This window comes from Thunnus thynnus, chromosome 14 (genome assembly GCF_963924715.1).
Source record: "Thunnus thynnus chromosome 14, fThuThy2.1, whole genome shotgun sequence".
NCBI classification, from domain to species: domain Eukaryota; kingdom Metazoa; phylum Chordata; class Actinopteri; order Scombriformes; family Scombridae; genus Thunnus; species Thunnus thynnus.
The window spans coordinates 25,752,875-25,778,514 of record NC_089530.1 but is presented as its reverse complement, the minus strand read 5'-3'; the positions used below and the strand labels follow the sequence as shown (position 1 = coordinate 25,778,514).

The 25,640-nt window shown below is 39.6% G+C and overlaps 1 protein-coding gene and 1 long non-coding RNA gene across 2 annotated transcripts; both read right to left on the bottom strand.

The window, feature by feature from the left end:
* Positions 1-299: 299 nt before the first annotated feature.
* On the bottom strand, positions 300-2,043 carry LOC137197352 (uncharacterized). Its single transcript, XR_010931406.1, has 2 exons — positions 1,674-2,043; positions 300-1,317 (listed from the first exon to the last, which is right to left on the bottom strand). It is a non-coding gene; the product is annotated as an uncharacterized lncRNA (long non-coding RNA).
* Positions 2,044-8,812: 6,769 nt separating this feature from the next.
* Positions 8,813-24,781, bottom strand: chrna1 (cholinergic receptor, nicotinic, alpha 1 (muscle)). Its single transcript, XM_067610700.1, has 10 exons — positions 24,555-24,781; positions 16,793-16,935; positions 14,640-14,684; positions 14,197-14,306; positions 13,886-14,081; positions 12,224-12,461; positions 11,337-11,560; positions 11,103-11,217; positions 10,757-10,881; positions 8,813-9,667 (listed from the first exon to the last, which is right to left on the bottom strand). The coding sequence occupies exons 1-10, from the start codon at positions 24,607-24,609 to the stop codon at positions 9,539-9,541; spliced, it is 1,380 nt and encodes a 459-aa protein (XP_067466801.1). The 5' UTR covers positions 24,610-24,781; the 3' UTR covers positions 8,813-9,538.
* Between the last annotated feature and the right edge of the window lie 859 nt (positions 24,782-25,640).

The following is a 25,640-nucleotide window of genomic DNA, read 5'->3' as shown; positions in this document are numbered from 1 at the left end:
AAAAATGTAAGATTCAATGATACAATATATTATCTAAGAAGTCTGAGATTTGGATAACACTACCACTATAATATGACAATAAAAAATGTTAATAGGACTTCACAACTACTACACAACTGCAAATATATAAAAAAAATCAACAACTTTGCTGTATCATCAAACTAAAAGGAAGGTCTTCTTGTCTCTTGTCCAAAGGAAACAGCTGCAAAATAAATCAAGTTGCTGTTGAAACGGGCAACAACACTGCAGCAATGACATTTTAAATTTATGAATTTTTTCACATCCATTGCTAAACAACCTTCCTTTTCAATGCCACAGTTTTTATTGATTACTTTGGCACAAGTACATCTGCAAAAAACACACAAATCAGCTTTGATCCCTTTCCCCCTAAAACAAAAAAATACTGATACGTCATTATCACTTTGGTCACTGGTGGAAAATCTCCACTCACAACTTATAGACTTTAGCTTTTGTTGGCTGTACATTCACTACTAACCTACAACAGACTTCAGGCCTGTTGTTTTTTTTTTTTTTTTTTTTACAGATATTCACTGAAAAACAGGCAGATTTTCAGTTTGTGGTTGAAAAATCATGTAACGAAAAACAATACTGGAAACTAATGAGCCATTAAACTGTACAACAGTCAGTGACAAAACAAACCTCGCCACTAACCCATGAATATTTGAAGAAGAAAAGACCAGAATTTTTTGCACAACTCACAACCTTCGACAACACATAAATATGAATGAGAAGTTAGGAAGTCAATTGAATGTCAAGCAAAACAAAACAATAAAATTTCCAGACTGGAAAATATCTTGCCTGCACTCATAGACCAAGGCAATGTCATCAACCAGACTCAGTCTATAAAACTGGCAATAAAATTGGACTGAAATACAATGAAATTAGCTCTGTTTGGAACTAGCTGAACAAGTGATGTTTCTACATAGACCTTTACTCTAAACTGATTGTCTCAGCTCTTGACTGACTAATGGAGACAGAATATCACATCTATTCTCATGTGCTCATTATAGTGAAAATAAAAATTCATGTTAAAAGCCCTTTTTTCTATTTAAACCACAAAAAAACAAACTGATGACTACCATTTGTTAACAGTAATAAAATACAATCATCAAGCCTGAGTGGCAGAAATAAACACTGCAGAAAAAAAACCCTCTATGGGTCAGGCCTCTACAGCAAGTTGATCTTGATGAGTCTCCCAGCAAAGAGGGCAAGCGTCCTGATGATACACACGGCCATGAACACACAGAGCAGGATGTGATCCAAAACCATGGCGACAAACTTCCACTCCTCTGCCGCCTGGAACAAAACAAGGCGAGAATGAGTGGAAATCATGCACTGGACTACTTTTTGGCTAGGCCGAGTGACTTCCTGGAGTCTACACTGTTACCTGGCAACCTCATGGTGACAAGAATTCAGGAAGTCACTGTGAAATTTCATTTAATTTTCATTATTTTTGCAAAAAGAAACACATTTAACCCATGATAGTCTGTCACTACATTTGGATGCAAATGCAGATAAAAAGTTTTTAACATTTTGAGGATTTTGCAGCCTTGGTAGAGGCTTTTAACTGAATTCAAGGCTGTTTTATGAATTTTATGAACTTGAGTGGTTTGATGAACTTGTATCCATTATTCATGCAGGTGTTGTCTTACGTTGTTAGATTCCTTGTCTGAGTCCATTGTCTCAGAGATGTACCTCACTCCTTCAATGGCGCTGGATCATGGGACGGAGAATACCCACATTGCAGTGATGCAAAAGTTTCTGCACAACAGTGAAGATGAGAATGGTACGGAGTGTGTCACTTCAGGTCCAAGTACTGGCAATCCAAGGATCTAATGCTGGTGGTGCACCTTGCAAAGTGAATGCACCCAGTTTTGGATGGACCGTTTCCACCAGCTGAAAGCAGATGGCGTCATAGACAAATCACTGATCCAGTTTTGCCTCCAAATGCCATACAGGTACAGTATCCTAAAAACCTTTGGCTTATCAACACAGATTTAACTGTAGCCATTTTCAAATATGAACTCCAGACAATATCCGAAGAATCAGGTTCGGATATTTCCGGAGTTGCCATTTCAGACGTGTAGCATACAATAGGAGATTGTCCATGTCAGACGCGTTCTCATCTACCGGAAATACTCCAGTTGGTTTAGGTAAGGGGTGTGGGAAGCAGGACATGATGCTGATGAAAAGTACGCTGCAGTTGTAATTCAGTGTTTTTAAGCTTTTTGTCAGAAATAAAAACCTTTTATTTTACAACAAATCACAGGAAGTCTTCCCTTCCATTAGCGTGTTCAGGCCCAGTCAAAACAATGTAGCTTAGCTGGCCTGCGTTTGTCAAACACCAGTCACATGTGTAAAGTAGCAGCTGCGGATGAGAGGGGAGTTGACTGCTGGAAGTCAAAGAAGTCATATTTAAGTTGATGTTCTGCATGTTCAACAGTTGTTTGATAAATTGCGTGTACCATCTCCCTTACTGTCGGATTTTGTTGCACTTACAGCAGCGACCAGTTGTAGCCCGCTTGCTCGCTGTGAATTCAGTGCTGTATTCACACATGGGCTCAATTGGACATTACACAGACTTTGTACTAGGACGCTGGCAGGGTTAAGTCCATTTAATGACCGGTCTGAGTGATTCGGACATTTGTGTCCTTCGGGTAATGTCCGGATACCTTCAGGGTTGCAGTGCATGCGCAGTGTAACCCGTAGAATTTTTTTCAGGCCCGAAAAAACCCTAAATGGACAAGGCGCACGGGATGGCATATTCACGTGGTCATCCTCAGTCAGGTGAAATTTATATTTGCATTCAATTTTTTGTTTGCTTGGTATATTCAAGACTTAAAACAAAGTGGTCACAAGCAGATGATGACTTAATAAGCTGTATTTATTGCATAAAAATAAACTGATCCCTCTCTCTTCTTCCCCATCTGTATTTTTGCTTGACTCCAGAGTTTTGGAGAAAAACGTTGATATATTTGTTTGTCCATCACCTGCGTTTTCTCTTTTTAGGCGGTGCCATGCTCACATCAGCTAACCTGCATCCCATATGCGCTCGCTCTTGTTCTGCAGTAATTTAAAGGGACTCTGATAGCAGTGGCACTCGCATCACATCCCAGGCAACGATACAGAAGTTGACTCATGTTTCAGAACAGTGTTGCACAGAGGCTCCCAAACGCTATTGATTGTTGATTTCTGAATGAATGGGTTTTTGGCATTATTTTTGGCATTCAAAAAAACATTTTTTTGGCCTGATGGGGGGTCTCGTTGGCCCGGTGGCCCACTGGGCCTGTAAAATTATAGAGGAAACGCTGCTAAAGTTTTGAAATGCTGGCAGCAGATCTCTGAATAATCTGAATATAAATTCAATGTGAGATCTGTCACATATTGTTTTCTTTCTAGAATTGAATATGAATGCTTTAATGGTCAAAACACCATCAAACCTCATTCCTAAGTCTTCAGTTAGTACCTCTCTCCCTCTTCCTTACCACACTGATAAGCTGTATTAACTGCAGTCCCACGGTGACCACTACAGCTTCACTGAAGTGGTTTACAGGGCGAACCACCTTGTTGTAACCAGTAAACAGGTTTTTCACCAGACAAGTCTCATCTTCTGAGCAGAATACTGGACCTAGAACAAACAGACATACACAAAAATTAAGTCAGGCATAGCTGAATGGTTACTGTGCATACCACATAACTGCAGCATCCTTGGTTTGATTCCTGCCATGGACCTTTGTTGCATGTCATACCCATCTCTCCCTCCCCATGTTCCCTGTCTGCCTCTTCACTGCCCAGTGTCTAATTAAGGCATAAATGCCATAAAAATAATCTAAAAAAAAAATTAAGTCAGTCTTTACTTCTTTATTGACGGAAGATCAATCAGGCAGTGCAGCGTTTCCTGCTAATTACTACAGTGGCAGTCCGCCAGTTTCATGATGAACCAAAAATATTTTCACACTTCTACGTGTGTTTATCAGTCATTTACTAAGTCATCTACAGATCTTTTTTGTTTTTTATGTGCAAATAGGTTTCTTTTTTTTTGGTCACACTGATCAATAAGGAGAGGAAAGACAGTTTCTGACTGCAAAAGTTTGGAATTAAACTTTAAAAACTTCAAATTTAAGTTAAACTAATCCCAGCAATGTAATATTTATGCTGTACACAAACTCTGGTTCACACATTCATTGCAAATGTTATTCTGGGCTCTCTGGCTGAGGTACACAGTGAGTATGACATATTGTCATAGCCAGCTGATGACCATGTGCCCACAAATATTTTCATACCGGAATTGAAATCACAACCGACGTGACAGGGAAGCCAGCAGATTGCATTTAACTGTGATTCACACACCAAATATTTCCCTAGCTTACCAACCTGAAACCCTTGAATGTGAAAGAGACAGTGAATGGATAGGAAGGTAGAAAGACAGGAAGAGAGAGACATTATCAGATGACAGACAAGGGGCAACAGGCTGATACAGACGGATCAACAGCAACAGCAGTCAAGTGACTGGAATTCCACATTGGTAAAAAGTCTCCGTACTGAATGTCCTATGAGCTGTCTGCAATCAAGTCTGTTTCTGTATAAGTCCTTGGAGCAAGGTTAATCTGAGTGATCAGAGGGTCTTTGGGAAAACGAGCCCTGGCCAACTCACTTGACATTAAGTCTGGATCAGTTAGAGTTCAGAACATTTAACCTGCATTTAACACCTCTTCATACAAGGTGGGTGTTTCCAGCCAACAGACTCACAGTTGCTCTTAGACCATGCCTTAGTGAGCCCATAAATTAATCTATGCCTATGAGACATGCAGTGAAAATATACTGCGGCCCACTAACAGCCTAGACCAGCTTCACTGGTCCTGTGGCTTCCTATAAGTGAAGGCTGGTGTATGAACAGATGAAAAATGACAATATAGTAAAACATAGTTGTAATGATATCAAATGATGTCTTCATATGAGATGTTATAATTAAAAGCTCCAGCTAGTAAATATTTTTCAAAGTGGACATGTAGCATCCGGGAATAAAGCCCTTCAGATGATTTACTCAGCAGCATTTTTTATTGCACATCTGCAGTGATGCAGATAATGTCCCACTGGTGGCTTACAGGCTGCATCCATTCATCCTGACACACCAGCTCTATCTGGCCATCAAATCAATTTGTCATTGGTGTTTCATAAAATGTGCCAGTGCCCAAATCACTGAATTTGAATGGATAAATAAAAGTAAAATACAATAATAAAATAATAGATGATCTGAATCTCTCTGAACACTGAATGCTTGTATAGACAGAAAAAAGAGATTGATTCAGTGCATGATAATCAAAAATCTGGTAAAATCAGGTATGCTACTGATAAACCATTTAAATGAAAACAAAATATTCGCAGTTGTGTGGAGCATAAAAGATATTTTATTCATAAAGTACTGACTTAATTTAAAAAAGTCTTTCCTTGCCATTTTAGATTAAACTGCATGTTATAGCAGAAATATAATGCAGAAATATGCATGACACATCTGCAAAGTGCTCCACGTTTAGGGAAGGCAGGAAATTGATGAGGAAATTTTCCCACTGGTTAATAAATCTGTGACATCACCGGTGTTACTGCTTACACCGGACATTATACAAGGTAAGGTATTTGTCGATGGCACTCAGTATCTGTCGAGTGCTTACTTTGATCTTTAACTTAAGATTTTTAGTTTAGATCTTCCCCTTACTTATGAGTTAGTGACAGCGGGTTTCAGGCTGCTACTGCTCAGGATCATCAGCAGGTTGTCCTTCATGTACAGCTGGGCTGTGGCGCACACAGACGCTGGGATGAGCCAGAACCGCCGCTTAGAACCAGAACCGGAGCAACCCACCTGCCATCTGCAGAAAGACACACCAAGAGCAGGCTGAGCAGGCAGAGAGGGGGAGAGTTTCTGTTGAGACCCGGGAAACATGAGAGCAGCTGCTCGCTAACAGCTACGTGTGTTTACAGCAGAGAGCTGGAGGGAGGACAGATGTCTCACTCTGCTACTCTGTGCTGCGAATCTGCTGCTGCGGATGGTCACAGAGCAGACACTTTCAGTTTATAATTGTTGTGTCCATCATCTGACTAAGTATTAATAAAACGCTTAGTATTTTACAAATTAGAGTTTTTTTTAAATTTGATGAACGTGGGCACTGATATGCGAAAATGAACTACATGGGTTTTATTCCCATTTAAAAAAGCAAAATGATGGTGGGGGTGGTGCGCAAGTAATGTAATCGGTGTACTTGTAAGGTCACAGAATGAATTCCTCCAGGAGACAGTGTGTGCATCAACAAGCATGTGTCCTGTCCTGGTGTCCTTGAATAAAGACTCTAATCCATAACTTTTCACTGATTATAAATCACTCTGGGAGAGTGTCCTGAGAGGACATCAGCCACAGTAAATGCCTTAGATATGAATGCAGCGAGGGATGCTAACAATGCTGAGCTGCCTCTTTTAGGGTACCTGAAGGACAAATGCTAGCAGTCGCACAGAAAGCAACAGGCTGAATTTCAAATTCAAAGATCCAGTTGTAAACTGTTGTTTAACGATGTGAGGAAAAGTTGTGGCTAATATGATGTCGTATGATATTATATACGACTCAGAATCATATCAGATAAGAAGGATGATTCCTCTCTCCCCCCCACTGCTAATATCTTTTATACTGTGCTAGCTACCCCTTTAATATCTCTGGTTGTATTAGGCCAATGTGGGAAATGTTGCAAATGAGCAGGTCTGGTTTATGGCAGTATTGGATTTTTACAAATTGCATCAATGTAATGAAGCAATTTGATTCATTATTTTATCCATAAACTATTGCTGTACAAAAAAATATAAAAAGTTACATGTACCATTATAGAGGATTTTATTCATATTGCCTACCCCTAGTGTGCATTTTTTCATGTGTCAGGAAGCTTTCTCTTGTTTCTGAGCATGGCCACTTGATACATTAGTACAGTCTCTGGAGAGAGTGTGGAAATAAATAGCTTAAAAACATGTTTTAGCTGTAGTTAGTTGTATCTATCTTTGGTCCAAGGGAACAAGACTATATTTACCCGTTTTCCGAGAAATTTTCAGGACATTCACTGTGACAGCTATACCAAAAACATAACCAAGAGGGTTGAAATATTAAGGCTCACACACAAATGCACACACAAGAGGACTCACCAGCAAATACACAGAGAGTCCATGCCAGCAAGATCTGGACCTTTGGAAGGCTCATATCTCCACCAGATGTTTGTACAAAAGCCCTGAAATCTACAGCATCAGTTTAATAATGTTTTGTTATCCAGTTAGCAAGTTGCAAGCTAACCTATCAACGATGTTACACAGAAGCAGCCATATGCACTAAAGCTGTAGCAGTCAGTTTGGAGTTGAAATATATTGTGGGGCGGTGGATTCTGAGCGCTGGTTTCTCATGGAAAACGCCGTTCCACCTGCCCCACCCAACAACATCCCAACCTCTCATCCCACCACTTCAAGGCATCGGTGACAGCTGGGAGTGTGTGTGTGTGTGTGTGTGTATATATGTAAACCTCAGGTTGTTATGTACCCATGGAAATTAGAACAAGTTATCTAATCATTAAAGTTTTAGAACAATGAGCCATCAAAAAAGTTAGTCCTAGAGCACAACTTACCCCAAGGTAGGGGTAAAATGAGCGCTCTAGGGGTAAATACTGCTACCATTAAATACTGATATAAAAATGACACAAAATCAAACAATTTTGAGATAATTTTGAACTTTATTAATGCCATCAATTTAACAAAGGAAAAAACTCATACTTTTAAGTAAAATAATATGTTTGTGTCTTGTTGTTCAACATGTTACCGAAACATTTTCAGTAAAGATTAAACTGTGATCTTTGTGTGTTAGCCACAGAAAGAATGGGTGTGTAAATGTACAGACAGGGGACAGATTAATGGAAAAACTAGTACAGGTCTGAATGCTTGACCCCTACAGTGACAGGATCCGGTGGCTCTGTTATGCTGTGGGGGGCATTTTGCTGGTATGGTTTGGGTCCACTTGTCCCCTTAGAGGGAAGGGTCACTGTGAATCAATACAAAGTTGTTCTGAGTCATCATCTTTATCCTATAATGAAACATTTCTTGCCTGATGGGAGTGGTCTCTTCCAGGATGACAGTACCCCCATCCATAAGACTCGAGGGGTCACTGAATGGTTTGATGAGTATGAAAATGATGTAAATCATATGCTATGACCTTCGCAGTCACCAGATCTCAACCCAGCTGAACACCTATGGGAGATTTTGTACTGACCACCACCATCATCAAAACACCAAATGAGGGAACATCTTTTGGAGGAATGGTGTTCATCCCTCCAGTAGAGTTCACAGACTTGTAGGATCAATGTTAAGGTGTATTGAAGCTGTTCTGGCAGCAGGTGGCCCAACACCTTACTAAGACCAAACATCACTGGCAGGTTTTACCCCACAACCTCCGTTTTCACAAAACTGTTGCACAAAGTAGTTCAGATCCACCATTATGTTAAGTTTATGACATGTAATACTGTCCAAAACTTATCTATTTTAATTAAGATACAAGACTGATAACTTTAGTAACATGATGAATTCACGTGGCATGACAAAAATCTTTTTTTTTTTGCTTTTTTTTGCTTACCACTCTCTCCATGTGCTTGAGTCCAAGATGGATTGAGTAATGTGAACTATACTTTCTAATTTGTGGTCACATGATTACTTTTGTTTATGGTTACCTAGATAAAGGGGATGGCTCATTTTACCCTCTGGCTCTGTTTACCCTTTTCTCCCCTACGCTTTTCTTACGGGAATGACTCCAGCATAGCATCTAATATCAGTCTATAAAACTGGCAATAACATTGGACTGAATTACAATGAAATTAGTTCTGTTTGGAACTAGCTGAACAAGTGATGTTTCTTCATAGACCTTTACTCTAAACTGACTGTCTAAGCTCTTGACTGACTAATGGAGACAGAATATCACATCTATTCTTATGTGCTCATTATAGTGAATATGAAAATTCATGTTAAAAGCCTTTTTTCTATTTAAACCACAAAAAAACAAACAAACTGATTACTACCGTTTGTTAACAGTCATAAAATACAATCATCAAGCCTGTCAGACTGAGTGGCAGCAATAAACATTGTAGAAAAAAAAAAAGAGGAAAATTGTTAATGACAAGAATGGCTTCAAATATGACCCACCTAGATCATAAGACTCAAGCCTCTGAGATGTCTGGATTTGCCTTTTACTGCAGTCTCCTCAATGTCAGTAAATATTCAGTACACATTCAAAGGTGACACAAGAATAAGAACACATTACAGCATTTTAAAATCAACTCACACTGTGTCTGTTTGTGTCTAAAAGAGACAGACACACCCCGAACAGTCCAGTGACAAACACTTTTCAGCTGTATCTCCAAGTGTGACATCTATTCTGATCTCACTCACACACACACACACACACTCACACACACACACACATACACACACAACTCCTCTATCGGTCAGGCCTCTACAGCACGTTGAGCTCGATGAGTCTCCCAGCAAAGACGGCAAGCGTCCCGATGAGACACACAGCCATGAACACACAGAGCAGGATGTGATCCAAAACCATGGCAACGAACTTCCACTCCTCTGCCGCCTGGAACAAAACAAGATGAGGATGAGTGGAAATCATGCTCAGGGATTTCTGACTTTGAATATCCATAATTTGGGTATTTACTAATGAGTAAGTGACACTCTGATGATGTCATAGGTCATTTTGCACCAGTGATATAGAAGGTTTGGCTTTGTCTCTGTTCACATCGATGAGGTCAGTGTGGTTGATGCTCGGATGGAATTTTGCTGCTTTATGTTTTAATGTTTGTTTTACAGACACACAAGAGACCTGTCAATGTGATAAATTATTTAAAGACCAGTTGCTGAAAGCAATGATAATAAGTGGTATTTAGAAAATTGCTAATTTTTGCCACCACATCACTGGTTAGAGGGTTCTCCATGTGTTTCTGTCAAAGTGGTTATGTTTTTGATTTGTTTGTCCAGTTAGCAAAAAAAAAAACAACAACAAACAGATTTTATTGAAACTTGTTGGAAAGTTAAATGAATAGTTTGACATTTTTTTTTGGAAATTTGGCTTTTTTGCAGAGAGTTAGATGGGAAGATCGACACCACTCTCATGTCTATATGGTAAATATGTGGCTAGAGCTAGCAGCTAGTTAGCTTAGCTAAGCATAAAGACTCGTAAGAGGGGAAATCAGCTAGCCCCTGTCTGTCCAAAGATAAACAATTCTGAGCTAACAGCACTTCCAAAGCTCACTAATTAACATATTATATCTTATTTTTTTAAATCTGCACAAAGTCTGAAAATTAAGTTGGTGGGGGGTGGTGGGGGGAGGGAGGGGGGGTTCATGTGCTGAACTACTTTTTGGCTAGTGACTTCCTGGAGTCTACACCTGGCAACCTCATGGTGACAAGAATTCAGGAAGTCACTGTGAAATTTCATTAATTTTCACTATTTTTTTAAAAAAAGAGGCACATTTAACCCATGATAGTCTGTCACTATATTTGGATGCAGATGCAGATCAAGATGCTGATAAAAGGTTTTTAACATTTTGAGGATTTTGCAACCTTGGTAGAGGCTTTTAACTGAATTCAAGGCTGTTTTATGAATTTCATAAACTTGTGTGGATTGATACACCTGTATCCATTATTCACGCAGGTGTTGTCTTACGTTGTTAGATTCCTCGTCTGATTTCATCGTCTCAGCGATGTACTTCACCCCTTCAATGGCGCTGCGGACATCAGGGTTTTTAATGATGGGAGACTGGTAGGTGACACTGGTGGGGGCGGGGTTACCTGCAGGTTGTAGTTGTGGGGATAAACAGAAAGATTTTTTTCATGTTTTAATCACTTTCTTCAGATCTGGAGTCTGTTGGCATTAACTAAAACATTTCACTCACACCTGCATAGCATAACATGTACACAGTATACAAATCTGTCTTTCTGTCCAGAACATGTAAAGTACCGCTTATCTGTCAAATTATTTTGCGTGATCTGTCATGTAGTTGTCGCCTTGCCTGAGATGTCAGAGATGTCCATGTCAGTAGGGAACAACCTTTTCTGTCGGATCTCCTGACTGGGACGCTTCATAGTCGAGAAGAACATCATGTTGGGAATTGTTTCGATGAAGACCTGAGTGACACACGGATGCAGACATTGATTTCACTTCTTTCAAACTGTTTTTTTTTAATGAGTAACATATTACAACAACAGTACTTCTCACATTATCTCAAGTAAAACAAAACATGAACCTTGCGGATCCACACGGGCATGGTGTGCGTGCTGGGCGATCGGTGATGTGTGTTGATGACGATGACAGTGATGATGATGGAGGCGATGACAAATACCATAGTGAACAGCATGTATTTCCCTATGAGAGGAACGGCACTGGAGGTGGACGGGATCAGCTCCACAATAACCAGCAGGAACACAGTCAGAGACAGCAAGACAGAGATGGAGAGAGTCATCTTTTCACCTGGAGACAGATCAACACATAAGACAGTTTACTTTTAGACTGTAGGTTATGATGCTTTGTCTGATTTTTTTGAATCCACGCTTACATTTATCTTACACTTGATTGCACCTGCATGATTTGCTTGTTATGATTTGAGTGGTGGGTTTAGAGGACTGCATTATTAGTCGCTTGTAGTGTTGCGTGCTTAAGTTTATGTGATTCTGGGACGGTTTGATTTGGTTTGTGTTTTCTGGTTTTCTGTTACTCTGTGTTTCCTTTGTGTGTTCATGTGCTCCTCCTTACACCTGCCCTGCATTCGTCCTCGTTAACCCTGCCTGTGTCTCAGTGTTCTTCCCCAGTCTGCTGCCACCTTCACACCTGCCCTATATCAATCTCGTCAGCCCTGCCCTGCGCTCAGTGTCTTCCCAGCCTATCAGCTCGCAGCCTGCCCCTGTGTCTTGTCACCTGTTCCTCGTTTGATTAGTTTATAGTTTGTATTTAAGGTCTGATTTCAGTTGAGTTTTGTTGAATTGTTGTTCTGTTTAGTTTGTGCCTCTCCGCTCTTCTGTTTTGCCTGCCCAGTCCCAAGAATAAAGAAGGTTTTCTTCAACCTTGCATTTCAGTCTCTGCATTTGGGTCCATTCCTGCTACTCTACATGGCAATACACTCCAAAATCTACGTACCAGAGTCAGTAGGCAGGTAGAAGACCAGTCCGGTGAGAAAAGAGAACAGCATGCAGGGAATGATGACGTTGACGATGAAATAGAGAGGCAGCCGCAGCATCAGGAAATGGTAGGTGATGTCCAGGTATGGTGTATCGGGACAGCAGGTGTAGTACACCCAGTGTTTCCAGCTCCTGTAGTCCTTCAACACCCATTCACCAGACTCCATAAAGTTACTGAGGTCTGGCCGATCATTGTCCTAAAAGACAGAGGAAAGGGAAATAATGTATGTTAAACTCCGGTGTTTTCATATTCAGCTTTTTAATAATTAGTGATTATGGATTAATATGTAATTAATTTTGCAAAACATGCTTGCAGTCTTCCTCTTCATGCAATATTTTTGGAAGATTTAGGGCCCTATCTTACACCCGGTGCTAAGTGACGCCAAGAGCGATGCAAGTGTCTTTGTTAGTTAAAGACCGACGCAGTTGTCATTTTCCTGTCCAGCGCCTACTTTGTTTAAATAGTAAATGCACTTGCGCCCATCAGATCACCTACGGGCGTGTTGGTCTTAAAATGAGGTGTGGTCAGGCGCATTGTTGGCACGTTGCTATCTTGAGGCAGCAGGGAGCGATTGCGCTATTGACCAACAAAAACCTGGTCTGAAGTCAATGGCGTAGTGTTATTTTAAGGGCGCTTCATCAAAATAGTAATATGTGCCTACATAGGCGGGTGCACAACATACACTCTGCTTGTTACACACACACAGGAAGTGCACAGACATGCAAAAGATTACAAATAAAAGAAGATTTTTATTATTATTGTGTACATCAACATATTTTAAAAAATACATGTCATAATGGTTAGTCATAATATTTATCAGAATTAACTAATTGGGTGAAATTGTCTAATTATTTGACCATATCATGGCAATACAGGTATTTAAGCAGACCCGTCAGGTTGAGGGTGTCTGTCAAGACCCAGTAAACGGATACCAACAACAGATCAGACACAGACCGACTTCCCTGCTACATCAATACATGAGGACATAAACATGGGGAAATAAATGAGGTGAAAACAATGATTAAGCTAAAGAAGGAAATACATCTGCACAGCTTCTAGCTGCTGCCAGCAGCAGGATCAGCACCTTGGAGAGCCATCTGCTCGTGCGCTTTCACTTCACACACGAGCAGATCTGTTTCCTCTGCAGAGAAGCGTGCCGTCTTACTACTTGGCAAATGTGCCATTACAATAGCAATCTGCCAAAGTACAAGCACACCTGGCTTTTAAAGGGAATGGGAGATGACACTGTGTTTGGTTTATTGCATGTTATGCCCAAAACACACCCATGATTAATCAAGAGATTAAGTACAACCCTTTTGAACCATGTGCCTGGTGCTGCGACCATTTTTTCCGCTGTTAAACTAGCAGAAGTGGATTTGGACACACTCTAAATGTGCTTGTGCCATGCACTTCAGACCGTGTGCTTTTGATCAACTAGAGTGTGATGACAGCAGTGATAGGTGATAGATTTTTTAAGATGGATTGTTACTACATCTGTAGTACATTTGAAACAAAAGACAATTCATTTCATCACAACCTTTCATACTTATCTGTCTTGACTCATCTTGCAGAATGTGTAAATGCTTCTATCAACCCTATAAATGTATAAGTTACACTCACTGGGTTGATGACGACCAGCAGTCCATCGTATGTCCAGGTGCCCAGTTTCATGCTACAGTTCTGCAGGTCGAACGGGAAATGGAGGACAATAATCTCACAGTAGCTCTTAAAGATGGCCGGAGGGTTCCATGTTATCAACCCAGTGTGCTCCAGCAGGCCTTTAGTTTCATGGATGATGGCAAAGTCACCGTCAGCACTGGACGACAGGGAGAGAGGGGAGGAAGAGTGTGAGAGGGGAAGAGAGAGGTACTGTACATAGGTGCAGTTTTCATACACAAAAATAAAAAGAGAATGTGTGTTTGTATGATTACTTGTTGTATAACACCAGGTCAGGTTTCCAGATGTCTGTTGAAGGGATTCTGATCTTCTTGATTCCTCCGTAATCATCTGGATTCCACTTCAGGTTCACATCTACCCATTGCTGGGATGAAAATACATTTTATCTACTAATGTACTGCAAAGCTCATTATAGTTTTATTCCCATTTGAGCATTATTTGAAAAAAAAAAACATATTTACTTCCTACATTGTGAAAATACAAGTAGTAATTTACAGAACAGCAGAACAAATACAAATCTTGTTACCTCCCGCAGCCACCCTGCCACAAATCATTCCTTATTTATATTCATAGATCTTATCAACAGCCTCCTCCTTATGAAAAAAATAATAAAGATCACTCATTTGTGAGATAATTCGTGTGATATATTCACCAGCTAAAGCATTATTTTGTTGTAATGAACTGTGGTCATATTTACCTGTCTGAGACGGACATTACTGGTCACAATCTGGTTAACTTCATCCTGAGTGAGATGCAGAAAAATGACAGAAAACAGTCAGAAAACAGCCATGCAGTAGCAAGTAGTATTATTTTTAAGTTTTTATGACTAAATAGAATTTGTATGCCTGCTTATAACAATTTATTTTATGCTTTTATGGGTTCTCTGTGTCATTTTAATTATATTAGACCAATAAAAAAGATAAAAAGGATAGATTTAAAAAAAAAAATCAGGTGCTAAATTTTCCCTCCACTTCAAGTTGAACTCTCAGTGGTTGTGCATGCGCTCGGTCATTAATGTCATTTTTCCTTTGTTGTCTTGCTACAGAGGACGGTGGGCTAGCTTTGTTGTTGTAAAATTTAATTAAATTAACACCAAATTTTAAAGGCAGCCACTTTGCCATTAGCTTAACTGTTAAAACCTGCCAGTAGTTCATGCTAGCTAATGTTAAATGTCCGTTTGTTGGAAACTGACAGGTTTTGCTAGCAGCAAGAAAGTGTGCTTTGGAGACACTGCTAGTTAATTGTCCACTAGCCACAGCTGGTGGGAGAGCTGGATACTGCAACCTGAAGACAGAAGAATATGACAGCCTTTTAAATTTTTAAAAAGCAGTATGTAAATAAATGGTGATGAAGGACTTGTCTCAATGACAGATATCAGCCCTTCACAGACTGGTGAAACTAACTTGGTGCTTGTGTTTTGTTGCCACCAGATTTATGCTTGTTGTGACCCTGTTATGGATGGCAGGTCGCCGAGTCTATTAAATTAGGGCATAACTTTGAGCTGATCTAGTCATCTAACTTAGGTGCATAGTGTTCTCATTAACAGAGTACGGCTGGATGTGTGCATGTTAGCAGTCTTGGTCTGTGCAGTGCAACTAAATCTCGCAAATTCCTGTTTTGTTTTGTTTTTTGCATTATGTTTGCATTATTTTGGCTGCCATGACTTCACATGGTGTAAAAGTTCTTTCTGCTTCTGTATGTGACAGTCAAAATAAACCTTGCTTCTTGAGGGTATTGGAGATTGGGTAGCTGGAAAGAAATGCTAGAAGTGTTACATAACAGTTTCTGTTGTTGCTTATTTCACATCACTAGGCCTTTGCATACGATTTCATCTTCACCTTTTTGACTGACAGGGTTTTCAGACCTGCCTTGTTTATTCCAGTGAGTTACCTCAGACAGCGGCATAGCTCTACTTTTTGCCATCCATAGATTGCTGTGACTTTTTCTCTCATCAAAGGAACTGTTTTCTTATATTTTGATGATGTTATTTGCCATAAATGAATTTGATTGATCTCATTTTTCACTTTAGATATGTTGTTAACAGGATGCCCTGTTTTTGGCCATGTAATACAATGAGAACATTTCTGTAAGTTAGTAAATTACTGAGATTTGTGTTTTTGTTTTGAAAGCTGTGGTTTAAAACCCTGCAGTGCACACTGGGCTTGAAATTACTACAATATTAATAACTGAACAGTATTTTTTGCTTGATTTAAATATTATGCCAGGAGAAGTAATATTGCTTATGAAAATGACTCCAGCAAAAGTTAATAGCTCTTGTTACTGAGTTGCAGCAGTGAGCAAACATAGACTATCCTTATACATTCATAGAGACATTAGAGTACAATGTTTACAAGTCTGCCTAGTGAGTCTTGAATTACAGATGGTAGTGCATTCTTAGTGCAAAGACAAGAAAGAGCTGCAAAGTTGCAGTGATGACAGTCATTCATTTACTTGTTTATGTAAAACGCAGAAACTGAGTCACAAATGGTTTTCACAAATAAGACTGCTAAGTATTTGGAGGAAGCCTGAAAGCATCAAGTGAAAATTTTTGCAAGCATAATGTCATGTCACTTTAATTACTTGAATTGTGTGAGATGTTAAATGCAGAATCAACCATGTAATTTCTTCTTGTTCCAGTACAAAATTGCAGTATCACGCAAAGTAAAATTGGCCATATTACAGTTTTGAAACGCTGGCAGCAGGTCTCTGAATAATCTGAATATAAATGAAAGGTGAGATATGTCACATATTGTTTTCTTTCTAGAATTGAATATGAATGCTTTAATGGACAAAACACCATCAAATCTCATTCCTAAGTCTTCAGTTAGTACCTCTCTCCCTCTTCCTTACCACACTGATAAGCTGTATTAACTGCAGTCCCACGGTGACCACTACAGCCTCACTGAAGTGGTTTACGGGGCGAACCACCTTGTTGTAACCAGTAAACAGGTTTTTCACCAGACGAGTCTCATCTTCTGAGCAGAATACTGGACCTAGAACACACAGACATACACACAAATTAAGTCAGGCATAGCTGAATAGTTAACATGCATGCAACATAGCTGAAATGTCCCTGGTTTGATTCCAGCCATGGACCTTTATTGCATGTCATACCCATCTCTCCCTCCCCATGTTCCCTTTCTGCCTCTTCACTGCCCACTGTCTAATAAAGGCATAAATGCCATTAAAATAATCTAAAAAATATTAAGTCAGCCTTTACTGTTATTTGATGAGTCTCATCTTCTGAACACATCGCACATGGAGGTCAGAGATCAGTCAGGCAGTGTAGTGTTTCCCATTAATTACCCAGACAGTGGCAGCCTGCCAGTTTCATAATGAACCAAAAATATTTTAACACTTCTACGTGTGTTCATCAGTCATTTTCTACGTCATCTACAGATCTTTTTTTTTTATGTGCCAATAGGTTTCTTTTTTTTTTTTTTGAGGAAAGACAGTTTCTGACTGCAAAAGTTTTGAATTAAACTTTAAATACTTCAAATTTAACTTAAACTAATCCCAGCAATGTAATATTTATGCTGTACAGAAACTCTGGTTCACACATTCATTGCAAATGTTATTCTGGGCTCTCTGGCTGAGGTACACAGTGAGTATGACATATTGTCATAACCAGCTGATGACCATGTGCCCACAAATATTTTCATACCGGAATTGAAATCACAACCGACGTGACAGGGAAGCCAGCAGATTGCATTTAACTGTGATTCACACACCAAACATTTCCCGAGCTTACCGGCAACATGAAACCTTTCAATGTGAAAGAGAGAGTGAATGGATAGGAAGGTAGAAAGACAGGAAGAGAGAGACATTATCAGATGACAGACAGGGGGCAACAGGCTGATACAGACGGATCAACAGCAACAGCAGTCAAGTGACTGGAATTCCACATTGGTAAAAAGTCTCCGCACCGAGTGTCCCATGAGCTGTCTGCAATCAAGTCTGTTTCTGTATAAGTCCTTGGAGCAAGGCTAATCTGAGTGCTCAGAGGGTCTTTGGGAAAACGAGCCCTGGCCAACTCACTTGACATTAAGTCTGGATCAGTTAGAGTTCAGAACATTTAACCTGCATTTAACACTTCTTCATACAAGGTGGGTGTTTCCAGCCAACAGACTCACAGTTGCTCTTAGACCATGCCTTAGTGAGCCCATAAATTAATCTATGCCTATGAGACATGCAGTGAAAATATACTGTGGCCCACTAACAGCCTAGACCAGCTTCACTGGTCCTGTGGCTTCCTATAAGTGAAGGCTGGTGTATGAACAGATAATAAATGACAATATAGTAAAACATAGTTGTAATATATATCAATATTATCTTCATAGGAGATGTTATAATTGTTGACAAATAACCACTTCAAAATGTTCTTACATCAGCTAATAACTATGTTATAGTGTGTTATACACATTTATTAAATGTTTATATACTGCTTTTAAATGCTTAACTGCTTGTTTTAGGATTGTGTCCGTGGACAGATGTCATTTTTTTCCCCCAATTATACATGAGAGCTAACATTGCTACACCAACTTTATGTTAATGCTCATTTGGCAAACATGACTAATTTTTGCAGATGTATGTATGTTCTGCATTACATCACTACGTTTGTTCTGCACATAGACTGTAAAAAATATGGACGTAGCCACCATGATGCCACCCATTGGTTTCTGAAGAGTAGTTTTGAAGCTCAAAGTGGGCGGCTCCAGCCATCACCATCTTGACAGTGCCTGACTCCGCGTAACTCCCGGCTGATCCAAAACGGGCAAAGAGGTGGAGGTGAGGCGGGCCGAATGAAGCCTGTTTGCTGAAACAAGCCACCTAGTGGCTAGCGACCTGTCACTCAAAGTGTCCACGTCCATAATTATGCATAACTTTACGATTTAATACAATTTAAATGGGTGACTTATAAAAAGATTCACCCTCCATACAGTTGTCATGAAAGGAGAAATTAGCTATAGAGACCTAAACCGTTTTTTGTACCAGGCTATAAACATGTTTATTTCTGCTGTAAAGTTGGGCATTTTAACATGGGGGTCTATGGGGAATGACTCGCTTTTAGAGCCAGCCTCAAGTGGCCATTCAAGGAACTGCAGTTTTTGGCACTTCCGCATTGGCTTCATTTTTGAGCCCTGGAAGTTGCCGCTTGGTTCTGCGTTGCAGGACTCGATATATAATTAAAAGGTTATCCTAGTGGCCTGCATTAATGTGTGAATGTATGCACTTATTAGCATGGTTATGATCAAACAGGCTGAAACTCTGGAAGGGATACTTGTGTGGGCTGCACTAGATATTACAAGGCCATATTTATTGGGATTTGAAGACACGTTTTGTTATCTACAGTAGTCTTGTGAAACATCATTTAAAGTTTTGATGTACTATGAAAGTGAAAACTTAAGCTTTCGTCATCTTTGTTGTGTGGCCTATGTGCCGCTATACTTCGTACTACTGGTGACCTATTGCATCATCTTTGTTCATGTAATCACAGTAAACATGTCATGCACTTTTGTTTTAATATGACCCAGCAGATTAGCACAGTGCTGCTAACTGTGTTGTGACCCGTTACATCCGTTGCATGTTATTTCTGGAATCTGCTGGCTATCCACACGCAGCCTGAACCGAGCAGGCTCTCAAGATCTTGTTTCATTTAGCCAGCAAGAGCAGAGCACACACTCACACACACTCACACACACACTCACACATACACACATACTCCCACAAGCTGTTTGTTGTCTTTTGGTTTCCTTTCAAAGCTTCTTTTGGGATCTTTCTCTTGTTGTTGGTGTTGTGTACAGTGCTGATGTTCGTTTCCCTGGCTGTCTGCCGTTGTCTCTGTCTGACTGTCGCTGTCTGCCTGCTCCCTGTCTGTTGTCCTGCTAGCACGCTTTGATCTGGCCACAGACAAAAATAGAAGGGAGGCGGGACAGACGAGCCACTTGGAGCTGTCAGTCATTGCCTACTCTTAACTCCTATTTCCGCACAATACTGAACTGTCACAGCAAAATAAAACAGCTAAGGCTCTTTCAATTTTCTGCCACTTTCTAGCTGAAAAGTAACAAAAGAGTAGGTGTGGAGACTATTTTGAGTTGCGGAGTTGCATTTGAGTCCATGATGATGTAGTGAGCATGAAGCTAGCTTTTGACCAAATGCCACTGGTTTGAGTCACTTGACAGGCTGGGAAAGTAATATGTACTTTATTGAATTGTTAATTGTGTTTGGATGTATTACCCTGGGCGGTTTGAATGGTTAACCACACCTGCCATCATAGAGCTTGTCAGTCTATATGGTTGTGGTTTCCATTATTTAAATATTCTGATCTGACGAAGATCCAAGTAGGATTGAAAGGTTGTCATTATTACACTTTTGTGGCTTGGAGTAAGTGTGCAGGCGTTAGCTTTTGTCATTGATGCTGTTGTCTGATAGCCTGGCACCTACGTGATGTGCGTATAATTACTCTCCTTCAACAGGCTGGAAAGTGAACCACACCATTATAAAATATCTCTAAATATATTGCATTCTTTTCTATGAAGGTTATTTTTCTTCCTCGAGGAAGTTCTTATGTACGATATGTAGAGCTCCAGCTATTTGCTATTTGCTAACTATTTTGATAATTGATTAATCGTTTTGAGTCATTTTTTAAGACATTTCCAAATTCTCTTATTCCAGGTTTTCAAATGTGAATATTTTCTGGTTTCTTTAGTCTTCTGTGACAGTAAACTGAATATCTTTGGGTTGGTGACAAAACATTTCCCATAGAACAAGGTGACATTTGAGGATGTCACCTTGGACTATACTATAGTTAAATCATCAGTGTTTTTGCGATTCTGATAATAATAATAATAATAATAATAATAATAATGATAATGCTCAAGTAAATTTCATTGGTAAACACAACCTAAAATGAAATTAAACCAGTGCAGCCAGATCTAGGATCTTTTCACATGCTTTGAGTTGTTTTATTCTGGTTGTTCCAGAGACTAAAGGGAACTGAAGACGTCGATTTCATTACGCCATCACATATCGCACCTTTTCTCGGCAGCCGTTAATTCTTTCTTGTTTGTGAAGCACTTCGAATGGCCTCATTTGTACAACAGATTGATTTTATACATACAGCACATAAACAGAATGAGGATGATGATGATTGTTATTATAAAACACTAGTGAGTGACTTTATAGGATCATAAATATTCACCATATTCCTTTATAGGCCTTCATAGAGAAACAGGCTGCCCAGATGCAATTGCTGTGATACTAAAATGTATTTTCAGAAGAGTGTTTAATTCAGTTTACTAATTTTAAACTGCACTCTTACTTTTGCTTTTAAGACTCCAGATAAATGTCGGTGCAATGACAAGATAAGCTGCCCTGACCACATTACTACCACAATTACTAATTTGTGGCGCTAACTCTTACAAAACAGTAGCATGAAAGGCCACAGTATGGTTTACTTTTAAAGTTATGTCATCTGAAGATCTTTATTGATTTAACCTGATACAAAACAATCATGTTTTGAGACTGGAATAATCTGTTTGGTATTCTGACACATAAGCTCCAGCTAGTAAATATTTTTCAAAGTGGACATGTAGCATCCGGGAATAAAGCCCTTCAGATGATTTACTTAGCAGCATTTTTTTATTGCACATCTGCAGTGATGCAGATAATGTCCCACTGGTGGCTTACAGGCTGCATCCATTCATCCTGACACACCAGCTCTATCTGGCCATCAAATCAATTTGTCATTGGTGTTTCATAAAATGTGCCAGTGCCCAAATCACTGAATGGATAAATAAAAGTAAAATACAATAATAAAATAATAGATTATCTGAATCTCTCTAAAGACTGAATGCTTGTTTAAACAGAAAAAAGAGATTGATTCAGTGCATGATAATCAAAAATCTGGTAAAATCAGGTATGCTACTGATAAACCATTTAAATGAAAACAAATAATTGGCAGCTGTGTGGAGCATAAAACATATTTTATTCATAAAGTACTGACTTAATGTAAACAAAAGTATTTCCTAGCCATTTTAGATTAAACTGCATGATACTGTATATGAGGGTGAGTTCATTCCAACTCTGCATCCTGAACTGTATTTAAGCCATTTCGGTTATTAATCTTGCTTATGTGTGTATATAATATCTTTGTAAATATAAGCCTCTTAGGTTTTACTTTAAATCTCAAGTGTATGACTGTATGATCAAAACAGAGAACATTGGGAAATGTTCCTGCTCTTTTTCCTTCTGCCTAATTTTATTTATAATTGATCTTAAATCATATTTTCTCTTTGAGATACTGCAGAAACCCCCAGTGCTTCACAGAGGTATGAGTGGATCATGTAATTTGATGTTAAGTAGATGTTTTTAGTAATTTAAGTCATGGTCTCCTCATTTGCTTTTCACGGCTTACCGGATAAACTGGTCACATTGTGTTATAATTACTGGCTTCGTTTCACAGCAGTCCATAGAATACATGGGTATGAGCGTTTAATGAACGTGTAGTGTAATCATTTGTAGGGATCAGTGGACATGGTTAAGCACACAGTTAACATCATGAGCAAAACATTTGTTTAAATGATATAGAAAATCATCAAAAAGAAGATTATCAAACACAGAAATATACATGACACATCTGCAAAGTGCTCCATGTTTAGGGGAGGCAGACTAGGCATGGTTGTTAGTAGGGATGCCACGGTGAGGAAGTTTTCCCACCGGTTAATAAACCTGTGACAACAACGGTGTTACCGGTTACACTGGATGTTACACAAGGTAAGATATTCGCAGATGACTCTCTATCTGTAGACTGCTTACTTTGATCATTAACGTTAGATTTTTAGTTTAGATCTTCCCCTTATGGCTGCTACAGCTCAGGATCATCAGCGGGTCGTCCTTCGTGTACAATTTGAAAGCATCTTACAGTCTCCTGCCTGTATGAGAATAACAAAATGAGGGGGAGGCAGAGTGCTCCGCTGTGTTATTATTAACTTCATGTCTCCAGCAGTACAGAGCAGCCTCTCTGCTGCACCTTTAGTTCCAGGGAAAGACATCGTTGACATTGTTAAGACACTGAGTGGGTGCAGGGTTTTTGAGGTCAAACAGACTGAGTGCCAAGTTCTTTTCTTTGCACCAGAGTTGGTTGAAGTTGTTTAAGTGCTGCAGTGTGTTTTGTTCAGCTGATCTTGTTTGTTACTGCTGATCGCTGCTCCACTATGCTAACATTAGTCTCTGAGTGATGGCGTAGAAAGTTCACAATATACTTCACGTTTGTCTTGCAAAGGTAATTATTTTGTCATTAAATCAAAAACTGCTTGCAACTACTGCCGTTTTTGAAGATGAACTACAACGTAACTCTAGTTTGTGCGCGCTGTAGACTGTCCGGGTGCTGCACTGTCCTCACAGTTGAGTTCCACCTTTTTTGTTCTGTCAACATCATGTTATTAATGACATTTGAAAATCGATTCAGAATCGTAAGAGATAAGGATCAGGATTCTTATGTGAATCCATTTTTTCACCCACCCTAGTTGTTAGACCATCCAGTATTTGTAAGGTCACAGAATGAATTCCTCCAGGAGACAGTGTGTGCATCAACAAGCATGTGTCCTGTCCTGGTGTCCTTGGATAAAGACTCTAATCCATAACTTTTCACTGATTATAAATCACTCTGGGAGAGTGTCCTGAGAGGACATCAGCCACAGTAAATGCCTTAGATATGAATGCAGCGAGGGATGCTAACAATGCTGAGCTGCCTCTTTTAGGGTACCTGAAGGACAAATGCTAGCACACTTGGCAACAGGCTGAATTTCAAAGATCCAGTTGTAAACTGTTGTTTAATGATGTGAGGAAACGTTGTGGCTAATATGATGGTATATATTGTATACGATTCAGAATCATATCAGACAGGAATCATGATTCTTCTTTCCCCCCCACTGCTAATATCTTTTATACTGTGCTAGCTACCCCTTTAATATCTGTGGTTGTATTAGGCCAATGTGGGAAATGTTGCAAATCAAAGAGCAGGTCTGGTTTATGGCAGTATTGGATTTTTACAAATTTGCATCAATGTATTGAAGTACTTTGATTCATTATTTTATCCATAAAGTATTTCTATACAAAAATATATAAAATTACATGTGCCATGATAGAGGATTTTATTCATATTGCCTACCCCTAGTGTGCATTTTTTTGGTTGCAGGCCATGTTTCAGGAAGCTTTCTCTTGTTTCTGAGCATGGCCACTTGATACATTAATACAGTCTCTGGAGAGATGAGTACTCTACAGAGAACATGAATTTAGCAACATAGAAAAGCATTTTGCTTAAATTTGTCTTAAATTCGACACATACAAGCTTCACTGAAAATGTAACATACTAACAGTTTTCATAAAAGGACAGCTGTGAGTTGTCTTCTAAATAGTGGAAATAAATAACTTAAAAACATGTTTTAGCTGTAGTTAGTTGTATCTATCTTTGGTCCAAGGGAACAAGACTATATTTACCTGTTTTCCGAGAAATTTTCAGGACATTCACTGTGACAGCTATACCAAAAACATAACCAAGAGGGTTGAAATATTAAGGCTCACACACGCATGCACACACAAGAGGACTCACCAGCAAATACACAGAGAGTCCATGCCAGCAAGATCTGGACCTTTGGAAGGCTCATATCTCCACCAGACGTTTGTACAAAAGCCCTGAAATCTACAGCATCAGTTTAATAATATTTTGTTAGCCAGTTAGCAAGTTGCAAGCTAACCTATCAACGATGTTACACAGAAGCAGCCATATGCACTAAAGCTGTAGCAGTCAGTTTGGAGTTAAAATGTGTTGTGGGTCGCTGGATTGGCAAGTGAACTCTGAGCTCTGGTTTCTCATGGCAAACTCCGTTCCCCCTCCCCCACCCAACAACATCCCAACCTCTCAGCAGACTTCAAGGCACTGGAGACAGCTGGGAGTGTGTGTGTGTGTGTGTGTGTGTGTGTGTGTGTATGTGTAATAAACACAAATCAACACTGTCATCATTTCTCTACATGTGGATGTTAAGCTTTTCTTACGGGAATGACTCCAGCATTGCATCTAATATGAGGGAGACAGAGGAGCAGAGGACAGCGAGACACAAAAAGACAGACATTGCAGGGGAAAGGAAGGAGACGGACGGACAGACAGACAGACATGAGGGGACATGAGGAGACACAGAGACAGGGAGGCAGACAGGAGGACAGCTGAGAGCTGTCACTGATGGAATGAGAAGCATGTCCACAAATGCTGCTGCTACCCGTAACACACACACATGCACACACGCACACACACCCACACCCACCACCTGCCAACATGCATGCCATGACAGGAAACTCACCAGTATGGGTGTCAGACTGACCAACTGAACAGTAATACATCTCCAAAAGACAACAAAGGTTTAAATTTTCGCTGTGTCTTAAGGTGCTATTTTATGTAGCTAAACTTAGCATTATTCCAATTTTGCTAAGTGATTCTCAAATTCTATGATTCCAACTTCTCAACTGTGAATATTTTCCGGTTTCTTTTGTCCTCTATGATAGTAAACTGAATATCTTTGGTTTGTGTACTGTTGGCCGGGACAAAACGACACACAAGGATGTGTGACTTTCATTTTTCACCATTTTCTGACATTTTATAGATGAAACAACTAATCGTGAAAATAACTGACAGATTAATTGA